Below are 23,126 nucleotides of genomic sequence, written 5' to 3'. Positions count from 1 at the left end.
TCCTTTGAGAAACTATACTACATACCATTATACCATTTATCTTTCCTTTTTTCTATATTTGCAGGAAGTTTATAAATCTAACATTGTTATTATTTGTTTCAAGTTTTATTTGTGTTACTTTTATGTTTTTGTTACAGGTGGAGAGAGATCCAACAACTGGACGTCTTCTTCAATTTAGGGAAGTGTCTGTTGAAGACATGGGATCAAGTGCAAGGAATTCCCTGTCTTTCCGACGTGCTCCAGCACCAACTGAATCGGTGAAAGGTGATTCAAGTAACTTCCCTTTCATGCCAGGAGGATTCCCAGATCTCTCAACTGTTTCAGAACATGACAATGGAACACAGGAAGAAATTAATTTTGAGGATGGTAATTATTTATGATTGTAAAATATCGTCTTGTTCAGACTAAGCTTTCTGATACAATTTTGTGTGTTTTGTGTGGCTGATTGTGTGTGGAACAATTTCACATGATCCTTTTTTTCCCTTCTAGATCTGTCTGTGACAGCTAATCAGGGATGAACACAGCTTACAGTCATATATCAATCTGTATTTTGTTGAAGATCTAGCTAGATTTCAACTCCAGTATACCATCGTCAGTGCTAAAAGAAAAACATAGGAATTGAATCAAACCTCAGTACTGATGTCGACTTTGTTGTTGCTGAAATCTAGCTAGATCTGTAATAAAATACAGGCTGATACCCAATTGTTTGTTGTGTTCATCCCTGGTTATAACCATTTCATGGTCACTGAGCGCAACGATTCCTAATGGAATCCACATGATGAAAATCCTATTTTTCTGGTATTCTGTCCCCATCTGTCCTTGCTTCCCACAATTTTTGTTTCATGCTGAACTATTCTTTTGTTTTAGTATCCAGTCCATATCAAATTTGTTGTTTTTTACTTGATTAATAAGCAAAAACGAACTAAAATTTCATCTGGACCATAGTTTCAGCTACAGATTTAATTGAGTAGATAAAACTTGTGTTTTGTTTACATATTACAGACCCACTTCATTCCTTCCAGCGTTGTACAAATACTATGAGAAGTGTGTAGATGGTAGAATATAGAGACAATTTCTTCATATTCACATCGGCTTGAATTCCATAAACCCATGAGTTCTTAAAGGTCTAAACATCTTAAAGTGGTTTGGTGGAAGACACTAACATATTTTATAGAACTTTTTTTTAATTTTGGCTTATTAGTATTGGAATGTGATGTGGTAGGTTCTATCCATCCATCCTTTATATGCCTTCTACTCCATCCATTTGGAGATCATTGTAGGACAAACTCGGCTAATTATGCAGTATTAAGGTTTTTTGCCTGTAATATTTAATTTTTGTATTAAATGATAAGCAAAAGTGGTATAATTTGTTGGTATCAATGTTAAATATTGAAAATTAAATTTCAGATACAAAAAAGCTTTTTTAAAATAGCGCTAATTTACTGTATTAATAAGAACTCAGGCAATTTCACAACACTACTTGGATAATTTCGCAGTAGCAGTTATGACTCTAAAAAAATACTTTTGTGTCATCGGAACATGATTTAATGTAATCAAATACATAATACACGTAACATTTACTGTATTTACTATTACTAAATTATTATAAATAATGTAATCAATGGTAATATAATTAATTAATTACATACTTTATCATAAAAATGAATAATAAAATAAATAAAATTAATTACTGCAGTCATACAAAATCTTAAAATCAGAAATTTAGTTGAAGTTAGTTCTTAAAATCGGAAATGTGATTCAAGTTAATCAGAATCAGCCTCAGTGCACAGACGGCATGTGAACTGAGCATGGTACGCCTTCATTCTTTGGTAAGACAGATGAAACAAGCACTCGCACTTCAAATAACAAATCCACTTTTAGCAATCATTGTCATTTTCGTAATTCCCACCACATGACAAACAAATGTTGTCATCTTTTCCTATATTTCTTATTAATATTCTCTGTGCAGGCATACAGCATCTTGTTGAAGCAACTACTGATGCACACGCTTGCTGTTTTCCCATTCTAGCTTTTGAGGTGCTCACTTTTCCTTGTTGCCTCTCTGCTGCCACATTCCCCTTTGATTTGGAATTTTCTCTGTCTGCTTCCCTTTCTTAAGGGGTCTTTAGGCCTATTGCAACCAACATGCCTTCATCAGCAATAACTCTGTGTGAAGTAGCTATATGTTTCCTCTTTCTCCATGATTTTATGGATTTTGGGAGAGGCATGTTAATTTCCTCCTGAATATGTTCAGTTTGATCTATTGACTCTTCCATCTCAGATGGTACACTAACAACAGCTCCTTTTTGCTCCGCTGATACGCATCCATCTACTTTTCTTTCAGGTAGCTCTACTTGTCCAACATTGAAGGTCTCATGAATGTGGGAAACATTCAGACACCTAGAATGGCGTCTCTATTCATGGGAAAAATTACAGTTTTATTAAAAACACTCTTGATGGTGGCTGGAGTTACAATTTTGTCCATGGACTTCTCGAATAATTGGTAAAAATCCATCCTTGTAGGCTTGTAACAGGTTTTCATTGAGTCTCTCACATTCCTTTTCCAAGCCATTTTTAGAGGAGCAAACAGACATATCACACAGCTGTAAGATCTGAGTGGTGTGTGATGGAAAGGTAACAAAAACAGTGCCATTTTCTTGTCTGAATTTTAGAGCTTCTGGAGAGAGATGGCTAGAATGTGAGTCCGTCATTAGCAGAACAGGATGAGCGGGAGGATTGTGGTTAATGAATGCTTCAAGAACTCCAAGAAAATTTCTGAATTTATCCAGCCATTTTATGACACTGCTACCTGGCTCAGTAGAGGAGCATTTTCCTTCAAGCTATGGTGACACAAATCCCCTTGAAAATAAACGTAGAAGGCACTGCTTGTCCCATAGCATTGGCAGCAATCACAATTGTCGTGGTCTCCCATTATTCAGCTGTTGTCTGCTGGTGGACACATTTTGCTCAGCTTGTTCACCATTGAAAATCCCATTTAATGTAGATTCCAAATTAGATTTGGCTTTGTCCTGAGCCCTGTTTTCTCATACACAGTACTTAGAACATCATAAAAATCTTTCAGATTAGAACGATTCGAAGCTGTGGCCCTGCGATATGATAGATTTTCTGGCTGATGTAAACTTAAGCCGTATCATTTCTTAAGTGAACTCCACTAGTCCCAGCCTGCATTGTCTCATTCTTCCCCAAATGGGTCCCCGTGAGGTCTCTTTGATGCTAATTTGTTAGCATAATAACGCATATCATTTACCAACAATCTGAAACCCAGTTTGTTAAAAAGGAAGAGACACCCCTTTTTCACAAGAGCACAGTCCGCAGGATCGGCACAAACTCTTAGTCTATCCTTTAGGGTGTTGTTGGGTATGCCAAAATCTTTACTGGATCTATAAACTGACCAGCCATTCTTTAACACTGTACAGCTTCTTCCAAATCCTTCCTGCAGTACTGTTTTCCACATTTGCCTCTAGGTTTAGACATCTGTAACAAATTAAATTTATAAATACCTTAAGCCTTCGTTTACGAATGTCAGTATTGCATTCAAATCACAAAAGCACTTTAATTTGGCACAACAACACTTAAAATATGTTCTTTTATTTTATTTATGTTCTCCTCAAACTTCTTTATGTGCCCGCCAGCAGCACCAAACTCATTAAGAACTTCAGTACCAGCAAAAGTGAATTACGAGCAAACTGTTGGTGTCAGAATGGTGAACAGGACCTTAAATTAAACAGAGAACAGTGAAGAATCCATCAATAAAAGTCTTATACTTACACTTCAGATTATATCAGCAGTATCGATAAAAAAACCGGAAATTTGTCACTGAACACATGCTACACTGAAAATATTCTCAACCACACTGGAAAAAATTCTACCACAGCCACAAGAATACGCTCCGGTAGCTGGTTTCTCGACCACACACTGCTGATAGGTGCTACAATGTGTGGTGCAATGTTTGTACTTAAAATCAGTTCGTACAATTCCACGGTGAAAGGATATGTATGGTACTGCGAAATTAGCCATACTACAAAATTAGCTGAGTTTGCCCTTTAGGGGAGACAGGAGCCTGAATGAATAAATGAAAGAAAAAGCATCGTACCAAGTAGTTATGCAAAGGCTAGGGAACTGCTCTTAACCGTTAATTGGACGTGCATACAAGGACTAGTTTAGCCCATTAAAAAATACCTTCCACTGATCCCTCTCGGCTGATAATGAAACCTACTAAATTTCAAAATGTAATGTAGTACAGAAAAAAACACACACACCAGATTTTATTTTGAAGTAATTGCATCAAACACACAAAAACAGATAAAATCAGTTACTTAAACTTGCTAAGGCACAAAACACTGTGTGTCCAACTACTCAGACACATAGAAGCACAAAACTGTAGGATCCAAGTCAAAGTCCAGAAAACAGAGGTACACCATGCCCCTGGTGTGGACAACAGCACTGTGGTGGTCATAAGCAATGTGCAAGTGCAGAGTAGCACTTACCCACTGCACCCTCTGGCTGACAGGGCTATGGATGAACTGAAGTGGCATCCAAGTGTTGCTTGGTCAGATGCAGTGCTGTAGACAAACTGGTGTGGTGTATGAATCTATCACGAGGTCAAACACAGTAGGTTTCATAGCAACATTTTTATGTAATCTCAGATGAGCACTGAAACTTTGCAGATAATTCCATTGATGGGTCTGTGAAAATGGGACATTATCTATCACTCAGCAGTTTCCACTAGCAATGTTTTTAAGATGTGGTATCTAGATATCGTACACTGGTGCTCGTGAAATTTGATAAGTGCAAAACTTTTCTCATCTGTTACAATTCTCTGATGTGTCTTCAAACCATTCACAAAGAAATATCTTGCAGACAGAATGGCGCAGATCACCCAAAGCACCTGTTGTATACTGTAATAGCAAGGAAAGGATTTTCAGGTTGCATGGAGATCAATGGAGACTAGATGGCTAACATTATGGCTGTGAAAAGAATGATTTACTATACATCATCCTCTTGGAAGTTATTGCATAGCTGTTAACGAGAAAAGTCATCTCTGTCGGAGAATGAGTCACCCAGATGAAAATTAGTGATTTGACAAAGAAGAATAGGTCACTGCCCTGAGCACATTGCCAGCTCATGTGGCAGAGTAATACCATGATAAATGAGCAATTTTTGGCCAAGTGAGACTTGATCTCTATTTTAACCAATGAAGAGAGAGATTTTAAAATTTTATGTATCATCTTGTCTCTGTAATGGAATTTTGAAGAATATGATACAAATTTCAGATTTTTACAATATTTTTGTTGTATTTATTTGTTTACAAGGTAGTTTGTTTTATTTGTGTATTTAGTAGTTCTTTTTCCATTATATAATAGTGTGTGTATCAGTGTATTTACTGCATCTTTTATTTATTACACATGAATGGCAGCAACGTTCATGCTATCGTGTGCCCTAGCCAGATCAGCTAGTACTTGACAAATAACTTCACTACAGTAACTAAGTTTCCATAGAGGAAAACAGGAAAAACCATGTGGTGTCATTGAATTTATTAAGGCCTTTGATAATGAAGATGATAAAATGCTATGGAGGTAAATGCAAACCCTTTGGTAACTTCAGTCTTACCTCCAGATCAAAAAACACATGTTTTGTTTCAGAGTAAGACATTAAAATTAGTATATACTTCATTGCTGAAGTCATCAGTCCACAAATACTGTAAACATGAAACTTCCTGGCAGATTAAAACTGTGTGCCACACCGAGACTCAAACTCTGGGCCTTTGCCACAACTGCAAGGAATACGATAAGACACCCACCTACCACAAACTGAGATTGTCCTTAATGGGACCTAAAAGGACCTAATCTTAGATTGAGGTCAGAAAATACATTTCACGTCATATTTCTGCAAAATATGACCAATATTTTTGGAGATGCTCCCTGCGCAAGGAAGAAAGGCTGTAGACCTTGTTACCAACTCATTACCATTGCTCAGCTGGTGCACAGTCGGTCACTAGCACAACATGTCTCATCTGTATTTCAGTATATCCATTCTGATGGAAGGTGAACTCAATATGAATTAACTCAACTGGCAGACTCTCAGGGTTTGAAATGACATGGACCCTTTGAACCAAGATACGAAGTATCCCTTGACATTGAGATGGGTGCTGACAGCTATCAGCCTGTAGATACAAGTCAGTGTGAGTAGGCTTCCTATAAACAGCATGTTTCAATGTACCATCAATGTTCCTCTTGACCAACACATCAAGGAAGATGAGGCAGCAATACTTTTCCACCTCCATCATGAAATGACTATTCAGGTGGATTGAATTCAGATGTTCTAAAAAGTCATTCAAGTTCTCACTGCCAAACAACATAAGTATCATCTACATATCTGAAAAAAACACACAGGTTTCAAAGCCACCGACTCTAAGGCACGTTCCTCGAAGCCTTCCATAAACAATTGTGCAATAATATGTGACAATGGTTTTCCAATTGCATCTCTGTCTGCTCATTGTACTGGTTAGTGAATAAAAAGTGGAAGTCAACACATGTCAAAATAGATTTATTAATTTAACACCAAACCTAACATCAGTTAACCATAATGAATCAGACAGAGTAAAATGAGTGAAGAGAGAGACCAATCACATAGTCATTCAAATGCATTATCTCTAATTGACAGATATCTGCCAGGTTTATTATGTGATGCTCACACTAACTAGTGGACTCAGCAGAGAAAATGGTCTTTGATACCTTATTGAAAAGAAAAAGCATAATATTTTGCTGCTGTTGATAAACAGGAATTATATAGTAACTATGGAAAAGGTTTTTTTTTTCAGATTTGTTGACAGTGGCTCCAGGCTTGGATTATGGAATAGATTTCATGCCAGATGGTTTTACTCCAAGAACTGGAAAAGAAGATTTTCCTGCATTGCCAAAAGTGGAGGAAACTAAACCCATTGCGGAAGTTGAGACAGAAGAATCAGAAGTCAATCTCATGAATATATTGCAACAGGAGGAGCACCTTGTAGATCTGTGGAAGGAGGCAGAATCTGAAACAAAAGTTGAGAAAGATGACAAAAATGTTGTTATTCAAAGTTTGAAAATAGAAGCAGAGGATCTGAAAGTTATTCCTGAGGTAACATAACTGTATTGTTTTTCCTGATTACAGGAATCTATAAATGTTATATTTGTATACATATCTATGAAACATCAAATTAAAGATTTTATGTACGAACTGTTACTTTATCTACAGCCCCCCTCCTCAAGCAACCATACGGTGCAGTGCAGAGGCTATCACATACCACTGTTAGTCATTTCCATTTGTGTTCCACTCACAGATAGATTGAGGGAAAAATGGCTGTCTATAAGCCTCCATAAGAGCCCTAGTTTCTGTCACCTTATCTTAATGTTCGTTATACAAAATGTACATTGGCGGCAGTAGAATCGTACTGCAATTGGTCTCAAATGCCAGTTCTTCTAAATTTCCTAAACAGTGCCTCACAAAAAGAACATCATCTTGCTAGGGATTCGCATTTGAGTTCACAAAGCCTCTTCATAATATTTGAATGCTGATCAGATGTACCAGTAAGAAATCTAGCAATCTGAATTGCCTTTATGTCTTCCTGTAATCCTGCCGTGAGGAATACTCAAGAATTGGTCCCGTTAGTCTTCTATATACCATCTCCTCTATCAGTGAACTACACTTTCCAAAATTCTCTTAAAAAGCAATGTTGACCATTCATCTTCTCTATTACCCTTCAATTTCATATCACTTTACAATGTTACACCTGGATATTTAATCAATGGCTATGTCAAGCAGCATTTGAACATTACAGGATTGGTGTTTTCCTACTCATCCAGATACAGTTACACTTTTCCACACTGAGAAAAGCTACCATTCATCACACCAAGTAGAAATTGTAAGTCATCCTACTCAGTAATGATACATTCTGTATACCACAGAATCATCAGCAAACAACCATAAAATGCTACTCATCCTGTCCTTCGGATCATTTATTTAAATAAAGAATAAGAACAGTCTCATCACACACCCATGGAGCACTCCTGATGATTCCCTTGTTTCTGATGAACACTTGCGATTGAGAACAACATACTGGATTCTATTACTTAAGAAGTCTTCAAGCCACTCACATATCTGGGAAACTAGTCCATATGCTTGATCCTTTGTCAACAGTCTTCTATGGGGCACAGTGTCAAACGCTTTCTGGAACTCTAGGAAAATGGACTCAAACTGTTGCTCTCATCCCTGGCTCATAGGATTTCATGAGAAAAGGGCAAGCTGAGTTGCATGCAGGTGATGGTTTCTAAATGCACATTGATTTGTGGACGGGAGATTTTCTGTGTTGAGGAAATTTATTACATTGAACTCAGAACATATTCAATAATTCTACAACAAACTGATGTTAAGGATATTGGTCTGTAATTATGCAGGTCCATTCTTATACCTTTCTTATATACAGAAGTCACCCGCACTTTTTTCCAGTCACTTGGGAGTTTGCTCTGGGCAAGAGACTCGTGATAAATGCAAGCTAAGTAAAGGGCCAATGCCACAGAGTACTCTCTGTAAAATCAAACTGGGTTTCCATTTAAACCTGGTGACTTTGTTTTTAACTATTTGTATTGCTTCTTGGTGCCCGGGGTACCTATTTCTATTTTCTCCATACAGAAGCCTGTGGGACAGTCAAATGATGGTTTGTTTTTGTGAGCCTCTCGTATGAGTAATTTCTTAAACGTGAAATTTAAAACTTTAACTTTCCTTTTGGTTTCTTCTATTGCCACCTCAGATTGATCAATGAGTGACTGTTTTATTCGACTTGCTTTGTGATCTTATGTAAGACCAGAATTTTCTCACATTCTTGGCAAAATCTGTTGCTAATGTATGGTGGTGGAAGTAGTTGTGCGCTTCGTTCTTCTTAAGGATGCCCAAATTAGTACTAACTTTTAAGTATTGATACTTGTGCATTACTTTTTGAACTGAGAGTGCAACAATCTCTGTTTCTTCACCATTTTCTGAATTTTATTATTAAATCACAGTGGGTCTTTTCGGTCCATAATCCTCTTATGTGGTGCATTCATCTCCAGAACGCAATATGCCCTCAGTGTAAACTTTGCCCATAATTTCTGTGTGTCCATCATATTGGAATTAAATGATGTTCATTCATTGTGTAAGTGGGGTGCGAATAACTACTTATCTACTTCTTCTAGCATAAATACTCTCCTAGATTTCTTGATGGACTTGTTAACTTTAGTAACCATCATCACTATAATGACATCATGATCACTAATCCCTGTCTCTACTAACACCATAGATAAGTTTAGTCTTGTTTGTAGTTGCAAGGTCCAAACTATTTCTGTTGCATGTGGGTTGTCCAATTAGTTGTTCAGGGCATTTTCGGAAAACGCTTTTCAAAGTACTTCGCAAGACTGTCCATACCGCTTGCAATGAATCCACAGGTGTCCCCAGTCTATACTCGTTAGATTAAAGTCACCTTCAACTAAGATTTCTTATCTGGGCAGCTCTGCACTACCGAACACGGACTTTCTCTGAATGATTCTACAGCAGTTATGGTGGAATGAAATGGCTGGTAAAAACTTTCAAAACTGACATGAGTTCACCTAGGCCTGCTACGTGTGTCCAGATAATTCAGCAATCAGACTCAGTTTTGACCGCGATATGCACTATGTTTTTGTTGACAGCAGTGAACACTGCCCTTCCTACATCATATAGTCTATCTTTTCGATATACATTTCATGCCTCACTAAATATACTAAAAGTATTATTTATCTCAGTAATAACATTGAAATGCACTTCGAAATTATAACTGAAATGTAGGAACAAACATCAAGTTCCTTGGGGGTATTTTTTTTTGGCCAGGAAACATGTTGAGAGATAGTGTAGTATTGAGGTGGCTACTCACAAAAAGTAGGAAATTCAGAAATGAGTTCTGAACCTGGTACAGATTTTCACTCGTCAAATTAGTACTATTATTTTTTTATGTAGGTATTTTACTCATACAGTAAGTTGTCAGGTTGTAATTCCCCAGCTGTTTATATGAGTTTCACCATTTTCCTCGTTGGTTGCAAGAAATAGAATATGATCCATATGTTTTGATCAATACTTCGTAATGTCAGTGGATATTCCTGATATATTTATTATTCCATCTAGAATTTTCCATTTTTGTTATATTGTATAACTTCATATATTTTCACATCTTTTTTGTGTTATTGTCATTAAATGCTTCGAACAGTGTTTGTGTGTCTGTTCACAATCACACATTGCTGTTTAATGCTAATCATGTATTTCCCACTTAAATCAAACAATGGAAAATCCAGGATGGAATGTAACAATATTAGAGAAGAAAAGTTGCTACTCACCATGTAGCGGAGATGCTGAGTCGTGATAGGCACAACAAAAAATGGCCAAAAGCTATAATTGTGTGAATCTTTTTGTTGTGCCTATCGTGACTCAGCATATCCGCTATATGGTGAGTAGCAACTTTCCTTCTCTAATATTGTTATTTCCCCACTTAAACAGTCACAAAATCAAATTGTACTTCATTAGTTTCATTAAGTAATTAATGATTATTTCACTTAACTTGATCCTCATTTTCTGTAGCTTTAAGCTGTAGATATCACAAGCAATTGCTCTTATGCACAATTATTTTGCTAATCGTAGTGCCTAATAGTGTATGTGTCAGAATATTAAGGCACTCGTGATTCAACTGTTGTTTCTATAAGCCAGTTTCATCATTATTGTCAATACCATAATGACTGTTGCCACTAAAATTCTTAATAGTTGCTTGGACATACTAATTGTAGAACTAATATGAATTGCATATTATTTCAAGTATTGAGTAAAGGATTTTTTATATACTATTGTAAATTTTGTAAGAAATATATTTATAAAAATACACTTTACTAAAAAATACCTACATGAACTTTGCCATTTTATTTTATAGAAGGATAACATCCCAGTACTGAAAATTACAGAAACAGCACCTATTAAACAGCCAACAAAAACAAAGTGGGCTGAAGCTGTGGACGTCACGGTGCCTGTTTCAGATTTCCACCAGAAAATTCCAGATATGGCACATAAATTCCCCTTTGAGCTTGACAACTTCCAAAAGCAGGTACTGTTCTTTATTTTGCTCAACATTAATTGTTTTTACTTTCTGACTTTGCATCTTCTTAAGTAGCATTTGTACAAGGTGACAATTAATAAACTCTACAAAATAAAATTATCATAACTTCTGAACGGTTTTTGTTAGGACATTCAAACTGCACAGTTGGCTGCAGGGCATGATGGGAATTAGTATGCACAGTATGGTTTGGTTTAGCAATGAAGCTATCTTTCATTAGGATGGGTTTGTCAGTAAGTAAAATTAGCACATTTGGGGGATTGAGAATCTGCATTTCGCAATTGAGAAGTCTCTTCACCCTCAATAGATGGCAGTGTGTTGTGCAGTTTCTACTCATAGAATAATTGGTGCAATCTTCCTTGATGCCATGGTGACTACCGAAAGGTACATGAAGGTTTTGGAAGATGATTTCATCCCCATTATCCAAAGTGATCCTGATTTCGACAAGATGTGGTTCATGCAAGACGCAACTCGACCCCATTGAAGCAGGAGAGTGATGTCCTGGAGGAGCACTTCGGGGGTCACATTCTGGCTCTGGGATACCCAGAGGCCACTGGCATGAGCCTCGATTGGCCACCATATTCTCCGGATCTGAAAACATGCGACTCCTTTTTGTGGGGCTGTATTAAAAACGAGGTGTAAATCAATATCAGCAAAACCATTGCTGAGCTGAAAATAACCACTCTGGAGGTCATTGACAGCATCAGTGTTTTGACACTTCAGCGGTCATGCAGAATTTCGTTATTTGTCTGTACTACATCATCGCCAATGATGGCAGCTATATCAAACATGTCATAACCTAAATCTGAATATCTGTAGTGATGTTTACATATTGAGTGAAGTGTGTGCACACTGTTGTTTGTAAGTAATTTACATTTTTTTCTTATAGTTCAATAACTGTCATTTTGAATCTTAGCTGTGTACTTCAAATAGTCTTAATTAAAAAATGATCTTGGGCATTACATGCCAAGGATAAATGCATTTGCGACTTCTGTGCCCTGTAGCACAATTTCACTCTTCATTTTTCTGCCAATTTTGTGTGACTCTTTCCAGTTTATGAACTTGTTACCACTCTCTACCATCCGTATTCACAAAATGGTGAACTAGATAATTAATACTATGCAGGCATCACTCTGTCAGCCTTATAAGGACAGTTCTTTTGAGGTGGAAAGTGATTTGCATTGGAATTACAGCCCTTTTATCACGGAGTTCTGTTGCAGATATTAGTGAGGTCATTGAAGTACATGAAAGGGTCGGAAGGATATGTATTGACTGCTATAAATTTTGGGCACTAAACAGTGAGCTCAGCAGTTCCTGTTCTCAGTATAGCAGTCACTACAGTTAAAATCAAAGACAAAGATTAAACATGTAAAACACAATCATTAAAATATTGCACAAAGTATTGCTAAAACATTTTATTGTAGAAATATTGCCAGTTGATACTGCAGTTAGTAGGATGAATCAGCAATCCAGAAATACATTAAAATCTCTGTCCAATAAAGTATTGTAGGGACTCTGGCACCACACAAAATTTCAATATTTTTCTCCACCAGATGTTAAGATGTGATGACTGTCAGTGTTATTCCATGATCACTGCATTTCAGTGGATCATCATGCAGCAAGAGTAAGCGTATGTCATTGGGCTATGTCTGACACAATGGTGAGTGAAGATCACTTCATGCCACCTTTGAGATTGGAAGGAAGTGAATGATCATCATAATGGTAGCTTGACTGCAGCTTGTTGTTTCTCATTTCCTGGCACTACCTCTCCTACTACATTTCTTTGTTACCCATGACTCTACAGCCTCTGTGTGGATATTACAGTGAAGTCTTGTGTTTTCCTGGCAGCTTGCTGTCACTGCTCAGTTAGCTAACTCATTTCCCTAGATCCCAGTGTATCCAGATTCGTCCAGCAGAATTCCTCCTAATTTTTCTGCCTTTGTAGGAAATAGGATAGTGTCTTGGACCATCTGAACTATCTTATCTGCTGGATACATTTGCTGAATGACTTGCAAAGCACTAAGAGAGTCTGAGCAGACAAGAAATTTCCCCAATCAGAAATCTCATTTGCTTTAGTATCTTATTGATCTTCCAGAGCTCTGTGTTCTACACTGAGAAGTGCCTTGATAATGGGTTTTTCTGATTCAGTGAGGAAATATAGCAGGGCTACTGACATTATCTTCATGCTTATATCCATTGGCGAAAAACACCATGTGCTCACAGTATCCAATAAAAAATTGATAAAAACGCTTTTATAATAGTGGGTGGACTGTTTTTCTTACTGTACTCCATCATGACCAAGTTAACTACTGGCATGGCTGTCATTCAGGGCTGGCCGCTGTGGCTGAGCAGTTCTAGGCACTTCAATCCAGAACCACGCTGCTGCTACGGATGCAGGTTCGAATCCTGCCTCAGGCATGGATGTGTGTGATGTCCTTAGATTAGTTAGGTTTAAGTAGGTCTAAGTCTAGGGGACTGATGACCTCAGATGTTAAGTCCCATAGTGCTTAGAGCCATTTGAACCATTTGTCATTCAGGGAAGATATTTGTTCCATTCTTTTGAGTCAAATCTGCAAGGGCTGGGGAGCAGAGCAGTAGGTAGTGAACCTTTCCCCAGTCAGGTCATCCTTGCGATGGTGGGTACAGCTCCGTAGCAGAAGGGTGTCAGTAGCTCTAAAATGTGAGATTGCGGTTAGACTAAGGGTGCACAGTATATGGGTCAGTGAGACATTCTTACATGGAGGTCACTGACACTACGCTCCATGAGGGGATCAGGTTGGTCATGGGCATTTACAGAATCATTTCCATACCCAGTATCTGTGCTGAGGATGGGGAACTGCCACTCACCATCTGGCAGCAACACCTTATGATGTGTAAAGCATATAAGATCCTCGTTGCTCCAAATTCACCAGCATACCATATTGTTGTTTGTCTAGCTACAGTATACCTTCTCTCCAGTCACCCATGAGTAACGAGGCTATTTGGGATCTACGTGAAGTTTGAGTTGCAGTCACTTTACGTTGGGCAAGTACAGGCCCAAATCCAGGGTATTAACTGATTGCCATACTGGTTACTGCAGAGGCCCAGTGTAATTTTTGCTATAGAGCGGTGCTGGAGAGGTTGCCCTCGTGCACATGTTTTGTAATATGATATTTCTAGCAGATGTAATAGTTCAGGATACCCAGAAGATCCTTTTCCATTTACAAAGGCTGGGAAAGAGGTTTCATTCTGCTGGATGCCAGGGCACATGAGTATGGGGGAACAAAATGGCGAATGTTGCAGCCAAGGTGGCTTGTCATTCCATGTGCCATGCTATCACCCTGTTGTTGAGGTACAGAGTGTGCATCAGTGAAAAGAAGAGTGGCAGGAAACAATGGACAATAAACTGCATCTGGCAAAGTCCTCAGCTCAACCATGGCTATCTCCTTCCATCCATGCTGACAGACTGAAGTCCTCCTCAGCCAGCTGCGCATAGGGCACAACCCTCTTTATTCCTGTGAAGCTATTTTAGTTTTCCTCCTGTCTTGTGTTTTAATTAACATTTTAGAACATCTGACCATTTAAATGTGATCTAACACGATGTGATCTAGTGTGATTGTGCTGTTGATCACGGGTAAGGTGAGGGGAGACTGATTGTAATTTTATCTCATATTGCTTTTTATTTCTTTTATCGCATCTTCTACATTTTAACCATACACATTTCTCTTAATTTTTGCATGAGCACTGATAACCCTGTTGTTGAGTACCTGTAACTTACAAACACAACAATTGAGTGATTGATGCTGCTGCTGCTGCTGTCAGTGTGACTGATATGCAATAGCAGTCACACAGCTGAAACCCACACTTCAGTGGACGCCAACTTCATGACTCGCTGATTCAATGTCCAGCCTGTCTTCGTGGCCAGTATTTATATGCACCAGGGTGGGCTTGTTGTCGGATACTCAACATAGGTGTAACATTTGCCACTTTTCGCAACACCATCGAAGTGTCCCAGGTTGCAGTAACTTTGTTGGTCATTGACCAGACAGTCAAGCTGCAGCTCCTAGGCAGCTGTTGTGACGTACTGCTGTGCCAACTGATTACAGCAAGTAATAAGATTTCAGCAATGAGCCCCTGTCTTGGCTCACACCATTATGATGTATGTACTCTCACAGGTGACCCTACCTCTGATAGGTTAAAATATTCCTAGGTCAGGAATCTGATACCTTGATCTATCAGGCACAAATGACAGGCATAGCAAGATGTTGGAAATGAATGTGACATAAGTGTGGAACAGGAAATTGCAGATATTGGGCGGGCACTGGAGTTCCACTTTGATAAATGGTGGGTGGAGATTTCTCCTTTCAGGGTATAATGAAGGGTAGAGGATATGGTTAAGTTGTTCCAGACTGAAGTGGTATTGGGTAATAAGGGAAGTGCTGCTTGGCAGATGTTTAGTGAATGTGGTTGATGTATGAGAAGCATATGTGTATATAGTGTGGGGATCTGTTTGTGGATTTGGTTTGTGTGGTAGTGCCTGTCTGTTAATTCTTCAGGAAGGTTTCCAGTGTACTGGGTAAAGGACTGCTTATCCCTACAGATGCTCCATCCTTAAATACATACACAGTATGGCGGAGACATTTTGGTATGTAAGGGCTGGCAGCTGGTAGGTTTTATGTAGGCTGAAACAGATTGGTTAGCTGTTAGCTCAACCAAACTAGCTGTCCTGGTATGATTTGCAGCTTTCCTCACTCCTTGTGGTGCTGCAGGTGTAAAAAGATGAGAAGTGCTGAGAGCTTACTGCAGCAGGTTTCATATGAGTTTCAAAAGAGCATTTTGCACTCTGTTTTGCGTATGTGAAGGGTGTTCACATGAAAAGGCACAAAACCACACTGTGGGTATAATTAAACTCTATATTCAAAAGTAATCACCAGAAGTCTCAGTACGACTATCCCATTCTTTCACAAGCCAAAGGATTCCCTTTTCCCAGAATTCCTGTGGCTCTGCAGGAGCCAATCCTCCACTGTGCCCTTCAGTTAATCATCCCAGTTAAAGCACTTCTCTGTGAGATTTTTTTTTAGCAGACCAGACACATGGAAGTTGCAGACCAACATGTCTGGGCTGTTGGGTGTATGCTGAAAGTGCTCCCACTTGAACTTGGCTGTTAGATTTTATGTGACCAAAGAGTCATATGGACTTGGGTTATTGTAGAGCAGAATCACTTCCTCCATGAGCAGCCCAGAGCATTTGCTCTTGATGGACTTGCATAAGCTGTGGAGTGTTTTACAGTACATGTCACTGGTAATGGTTTTTCCACACTCAGGGAATTTGATGAGTAGTGGGCCTCAAATGTCGAAAAAGTGTGAGCACCATATTGCCTGCTGATGGCAAAGCTTTGAATTTTTTAAAAGGAAGTGACAATGCATTCTTTTATGCAACACTACATTTGCATCGTTAGATGTCTCACAGCACTATCCCAAAGTGGCACATGCAGATTTCAATCAGTTTGTTTGTTACAATGTTTTGTACCTTAAAAGATGGTTTAGTAGGTGTTAGGTGCTTCACTGTGTGTCTTTCATTTTGAAAATGTATTGTATTATCAAACTAAATAAAATTGATTTATTGCTGGGTGAAACTTGGAGAAGATAAAAGACTGGTTTTTATAGATCCGTCAGATGTAGAAGCCAACTTACAGGAAGGTCATATGTTAATTTAAAAGGGATCACATGAAAGAAATTGAAATAAAAGGTGTTAAAGCTGAATGAGGATCAAGTATCATATCCCAGGTTATACAGATCTACCAAGTGTTTACGAGCTAAGGTGATTAAAAGGATTTATCTAGATGCTTTGGTGTATAGAGGTATCATGTGGGTACCCATGGCCATTCCACAGATTTGTTTGTATATCTTTTCTTTGAAGGAGAGGTAGCTGTTGGTTAGGATATAAGCAGCCATGTATAAAAAGGATGGTGGGTCTGGAGCAGGCACAACATTGAGAGAGAGTTTGGCCATTTGAAGATTGTAGGCATAGGAATATAGGTGTTGAGGGAGTTGGCATCACCCTGCACATGTAATACTGGTGTATAGATGGTGGAACCTGCCACAGTGGAGCATCCAGGGTGATTAGGATTGTAGTCTATGGAGCATGTGAACAATGGATATGTGGGGAATTGCTGAGAAAGATGAAGGAGTTGGATTTGGGGTGAGAGTCTCTCAGGTGGTCCTTCTGTTTTTGCATTGGGGTCAAAAACAGCATTACGATGACAAGGGTTGTTGGTGGAAATGCCAGACAGCTCGCACAGATCTTTTGCAAAGTAATTACTGATTCACTATTATTACTGTATACTTCTTTCTTTAATCTTATTGATGTACATCCTACCACAGTACATAATATATTGATGTACATCCTACCACAGTACATAATATATTGATGTACATCCTACAACAGTACATAACATGGCTTTTTAATTTTTCTTGTCAAGTACTCTTTAATTCACTGATAATACAGAAGTCAAGAACTGATTTACCTCCATTGTTTCTGCTGCAGAATTGTAGCATATAGCTTTCCCTCAGAATAAGTTTCACCACCTACACTTCCTGCTTTTTCCTGCCACAATCTGTTCTCCAGCCTGTACAATGATCACCATAACAATGACTTGTGGGTTATTTTTTTCAGATGGTGTTCAGAGATAGTACCACAGGAGTTTGTAATACAAATGACTGTTCCATTATGCTTTTCTGTCATTCGTTTGGCTATACAGCAAGCAGGCATTTTAAAGCTGTGTAAAAATGTATCTAGAGAAACTACGTAACAAAAACCTCACACTTATGTATTCAGTTAGCAAGCTGTAATGAAACTAATTTGGTGTTCTCTGCTGTTTTTTATTCCTCTCATAGTGATACTTTTTGGTATGTTGACAGTGTTTTACCTTGGTGTGCAAAAGGATACATATTTGTAATACTGTATTAAACTTCCATATTTTTTAATATTTTTATTTAAGTTTTGTAATGGTACAGTATTGATCTGGCAATAGGAAAGAGCCACATCAAAAACACAAAATTGCAGTATTAATTTTGAGTTTCATGGTTTATAGAAATCAAGGGTGGAGCGACATGGGTCAACAACAGATTTCTGTCCCAGACTACATCAAAACTGACTTTTTATATTTCTTCATCATGCCATATACAGCATATGAAAATCTAGCAAAGATATATAAATGTAAACCTCTGAGAATTTTGATCACAAGATGGAAAGCATACTACCTGCCAAGCAATGTGGTAATTACAATATAAGGCTTTTGAGTTGAATCAGGTAACATTAGATATAAGTAATAATAGTTATAGGTAAAAGAAAATTAGGTTCCATTTGCATTGGTGTGGTTGTGATTTGTGTTGAATATTCCAGGTGGGGGATGGGGGGGGGGGGGGGGGGGTCATTAGACAGCTGCTTTTGATGTCAGACCAGGCAGGTGCTAAGAGTCTGCAGAGCAGTGCAATGTGCCATGGAGCTCAATCCATGGCAAAGTTTCATGATCATGGGATTTGGTAACTAAGGACATTTATGTACAAAACAGAATTGAATTTGATTGAGAACCATAAGGAGAGTCTATTCATGTTATTATGTGGTTGTATGAACTTATTGTCAATCAGAAGTTAAACCAGTTTGTAGTTTGTGGACCTACCAGCACCTGTTAATATTAGTCATTTCACAGGAAAACTGGTGGAAGATGAGGTCTCTCTGAAATGAGCAAGAAGACCACTTACAGGAGGAGAGAACACTCACATCAATAAGAATTAACACTTCACACTGAAAGTGAATTTATTAAGCACAGTCAAAAATAAAGACAGAGCTGAACTGCCTGCCTCAGCAGAGTGTCCTCTTATTTATGCATATACAGAATGTTGTAGTGAATTCCAGTATTCCAGAACCTTCAAGAAATGCAGGTGGTAATGTTGTTATAAGAAAGGTGGATGGAACAAAACACTTTACCCTTGAAACAATACCAACAACAACAAAAGGATCAATTTATGACAGTAGTTTGTTCATCTTTCTAAACAACTGATTAACTGAACTTGCATAACACTTTTATTTCCATATTTTTATGAACATGTTGCTTACATGACATTGTCGAACAGTGGAAACTCCAGGTTGGAATATCAACAATATTAGGACATACATGATCAAACTTAAAATTTTAGTTCACACATTGAATTGTACTCCAGATTGTTAATAAGTTTACTGTGACTGCTAGGAAAAATAGTTTTTGATTGGGAAATAATGCATTAGCATATTAATACAAGGCTAATACAGAAAGTAAGGTTACATTAATTTTTTGAAGTACAAAAAATGAAATTATTTTAAGAAAATTTACATGCATTGTAATATAGGTCTTGAATTATTTTTCCACATAGTCAGCATTTACCTCAATACATTTTGTGATCTGTGGGACCAGTTTTTTTAATTCCTGTGTTACAGACGTCTGCTGCCATCGTTTTCAGCCAGTTCTTCACTTCGATTTTCACCTCATCATTGCCAGAAAAGTGTTATCCCCAAAGGTGTTCCATCAATTTAATGAACAGATGATAGTCACTGGGGTGTGAGATCAGGGCAGTGAGAGAGGTGGCTTAAAACATCCAAACCAAATGAAGTCAATGACCCTTGCATTGCATGAGGGGTGTGCAGACACAGTCACAACAGATGGTGTTCTGCTTCTGTCTTCATCATGGATTTCCGTCCTTCCAAAATTGAAATTCCTTACCCATTTTGTCATATACTGCCTTGACGTGATTCACAATGAATCACAGTGGCATACATGCCTCAGCATTTAGCTAGAGAATTACAGCGTGCAGTTTGGAATGAGAACGCTCATCTCTAACAGTCATCACAACACTAATCAACGAGCTACTAATTGCTGGGGATGCTCGTTCCTTCCACTGGCGTCTCGCTGCGTGGCAGTGGTACCAACTTCCCACACAGACATTCCATGCTAAAGCTACATGCCTTGTAACCTTAGTTTCCGGATAACCCTCATAGTCAACTTGACAGATTGGTGGTCCATCATTGTTGATCAAGCTAGTAAATTATTCTCATTTGCTGCAAATTTATCATGTATCTTGATGTTTAGTAATCAGCTGTAGTATGTAGTTCAATAGGCAAATCTAGGTCTGTTACATTACAGAATTGCTCTTTACTTAACAACATTCTAAACATGAATTATTGTATGTTATTTTCTGAAGTAACCATGTACCATGTTACAGGCCATTCTCCGAGTTGAGAGACATGAAAATGTTTTCGTTGCTGCCCACACATCAGCAGGAAAAACTGTTGTTGCTGAGTATGCTATAGCATTATCACGCCGGCATATGACACGGTTAGCACAGTATTTCTAAAAAAAAAATGAATAAATAAATAACATAGAAACACCTCCTAGTGCAATTTGTTTTGTGTATTCTGTGAAACCTTACACTTTTATTTGCCTTAAATGATAGTTTAATTAGGAGAAAAATCACATAAAATTATGCCTTACTTTCCAGAACAGTTTATACATCACCCATTAAAGCTTTATCAAATCAAAAGTACCGTGATTTCAAAGAAACCTTCCAGGATGTTGGTCTTATCACTGGTGACTTTCAGATCAACCAGAAAGCTAACTGTTTAATTATGACAACAGAAATTCTGCGTTCAATGCTTTACCATGGAAGTGAGGCTATTAGAGACCTTGAGTTTGTTATTTTTGATGAAGTCCACTATATAAACGATGCAGAGGTAGGTTTTCTGTACATTTTTTGAAGTGTTCATATTTCTAAGCTATTTCCTGACTTGTTAAAGTTTAGATAGATACTTAACAAGTGAGCTTTTATAAACTAAAAATTACAGTAAGAGAACAATTTATTTGTAAGTATGATACACAAAAAAAACATGAGTTTCATGTCTTGTCACTTTATTTTACAGCGTGGTTATGTGTGGGAGGAGGTTTTGATATTATTACCACAGCATGTTACAGTTGTCATGCTGAGTGCAACAGTTCCTAATACCCTTCAGTTTGCTGACTGGGTTGGAAATATTAAGCAGAAGAAGATCTACGTAATCTCCACTCTTAAAAGACCAGTACCCTTAACACATTACTTGCACATACCTTTCACTAAATTGAAAACTCCATGGTTCTTAATTCTGGATGCAGATCGTAAATTTAATGAAGGAGGGTGAGTTCCACAACTGCTTTTAAGAAAAATTTACTGAGTAGCATCACATTGTTTCAGAATTAAAATATATGATTGTTTATATGCAGAGTGGTATCATTTCTTTACAGTTTTACACATGTTGTGTGTATTTGATTTTAAAATAAGTGAACAGAGAAAAGGTAGGGGCATAGAAACTTGCAGATATAGGACTGGACTGTGGCAGTGATTAGTGCTGTAATTCAGAACATCTCAAGAGTTAGAGCAGTAGATGTCATAGCATGGAGAAATCTTGGGATTGGTTCAAGCTTTCATTCCCCACACGATCTAGTGATGTCCCTTGGTATAAGCCATAAGATGGCTCCCACTGCTGTAATTTATTCTCAGAACCACAATTAGTGTTCATTCTAGTTCTCAGGTGTTTTATTCTGTTTACTTGACATTTAATTTGTAGTGGATTTCCTTCCTTGTTTGACCAAAATGTTCACATTTTGTTTTCAGGCTAAGTAAAAGCTCATAACTTTTTCAAATGTTAGTTTGGTATATTAACGGAGATTGATATCAACATTATCAACCCACTTGGTAAATATTTATAGTCTATACTAATCAATGAGATATCATAGTCTGTTCACAGTCAGGTAATATTTTAAAGGCCAAAATATCTGTCTTTGACTTGAAAGTTACCATAAATGTTTTTACTAATTGTCTGTTTAATGAGTTATAAGAAACATTTTCTATGATGTCGTAGCAGATATTTGCAGTTTAATTTTTACAATGTACGAATGGAGTTATCCCAAACAAATACTGCTCATCACCAGTTTCTTGCGATTATGGATATCTTGGTTTGTTCTGGTGAAACTCACCAGGCTGCAGCCAGCTTCATGTTTCACTCTTTTTCATCCAGCAATTTTAGCTCATTGATATGATAGGGCAATTTCTTACATAATATCTTATCTATATGCAGTATAGATCAGTATTATCCATTGGAGTGAGTGATGATTGTTGAGGATTTCATTTTTTTGTCCTTTAATTCGTAAATACGTGTTAACTTCATTTATATTATAGTTGTGGGGAGTGATATTGTGGCCCATCAATTTCTGCTACCCACAATAGGCACAGTGAATCACTGGATGCACAACAGGTTGGGAGAGGGGGGACGGGGGACACCCAAGTGCACTCCAGCCACCTGAGAGGAAGTCCTGGGCCCATTCTCTTGTGGCTGAGGGCTGCACGAGCCTCTGAGCGGATTAGCAGTGCTTGCGAAGGATGGGACCTGCAAGCTGCAAGTTCAATGCCCACCCTCAGATCCCACTGTAATGGTGGATATGAATAAGGAGTTTCTCTGAAGGCTCATGACCGCCTGCACAGTGCTGCGTACCTAGAAAAGATACTATCTTGCTGTGCTGTGGGAGATGCAGGACAGCTCTGTAGCCAAGACTTTGTATCGTGCCACCAGCGCCACAATCATAAACATTGCTAAAACAAATTTACAGAAAGTTTTGGTGAGATGGCTTTTGGTTGCTCACTACTTGCAACTTTTAGGAGCAGAATTTACCATAGGTCAGCAGACACAGCCTGCCAGAATGTGGTGCTGAACATTCTGGACTAAAGTTGTTAGAAGATTTCTGATTGGGAGAATATGGGATGCAGCCTCGGATTACCTTAAACTGCAGTTTTTGGTGGCCTCACACCCCCACACCGCAAGTTCTGGCATTCCAGCTTCAGACTTCAGAGGTTTGGCATTCCTTAAAGAGACAGCATTTGAGGTTCAGCATTCGAGATTCGACATTCAGCATTCTTGAGAG

At 38.1% G+C, this 23,126-nt stretch overlaps 1 protein-coding gene across 1 annotated transcript in view; it reads left to right on the top strand.

Annotated features, from left to right (window-relative positions):
• The window catches only part of LOC126187481 (helicase SKI2W), a 166,213-nt gene that overhangs the window by 5,550 nt on the left and 137,537 nt on the right, over positions 1-23,126 (top strand). Inside the window, exons 3-8 of the mRNA XM_049928587.1 lie at positions 138-366; positions 6,842-7,140; positions 10,985-11,155; positions 20,401-20,513; positions 20,677-20,908; positions 21,095-21,345. Of these exons, the coding sequence (XP_049784544.1) occupies positions 138-366; positions 6,842-7,140; positions 10,985-11,155; positions 20,401-20,513; positions 20,677-20,908; positions 21,095-21,345 (1,295 nt within the window). The remainder of the gene's footprint in view (positions 1-137; positions 367-6,841; positions 7,141-10,984; positions 11,156-20,400; positions 20,514-20,676; positions 20,909-21,094; positions 21,346-23,126) is intronic.

Source organism: Schistocerca cancellata, chromosome 5 (assembly GCF_023864275.1).
Source record: "Schistocerca cancellata isolate TAMUIC-IGC-003103 chromosome 5, iqSchCanc2.1, whole genome shotgun sequence".
Classification (NCBI taxonomy): domain Eukaryota; kingdom Metazoa; phylum Arthropoda; class Insecta; order Orthoptera; family Acrididae; genus Schistocerca; species Schistocerca cancellata.
This window is presented reverse-complemented; position numbering and strand designations above follow the sequence as displayed.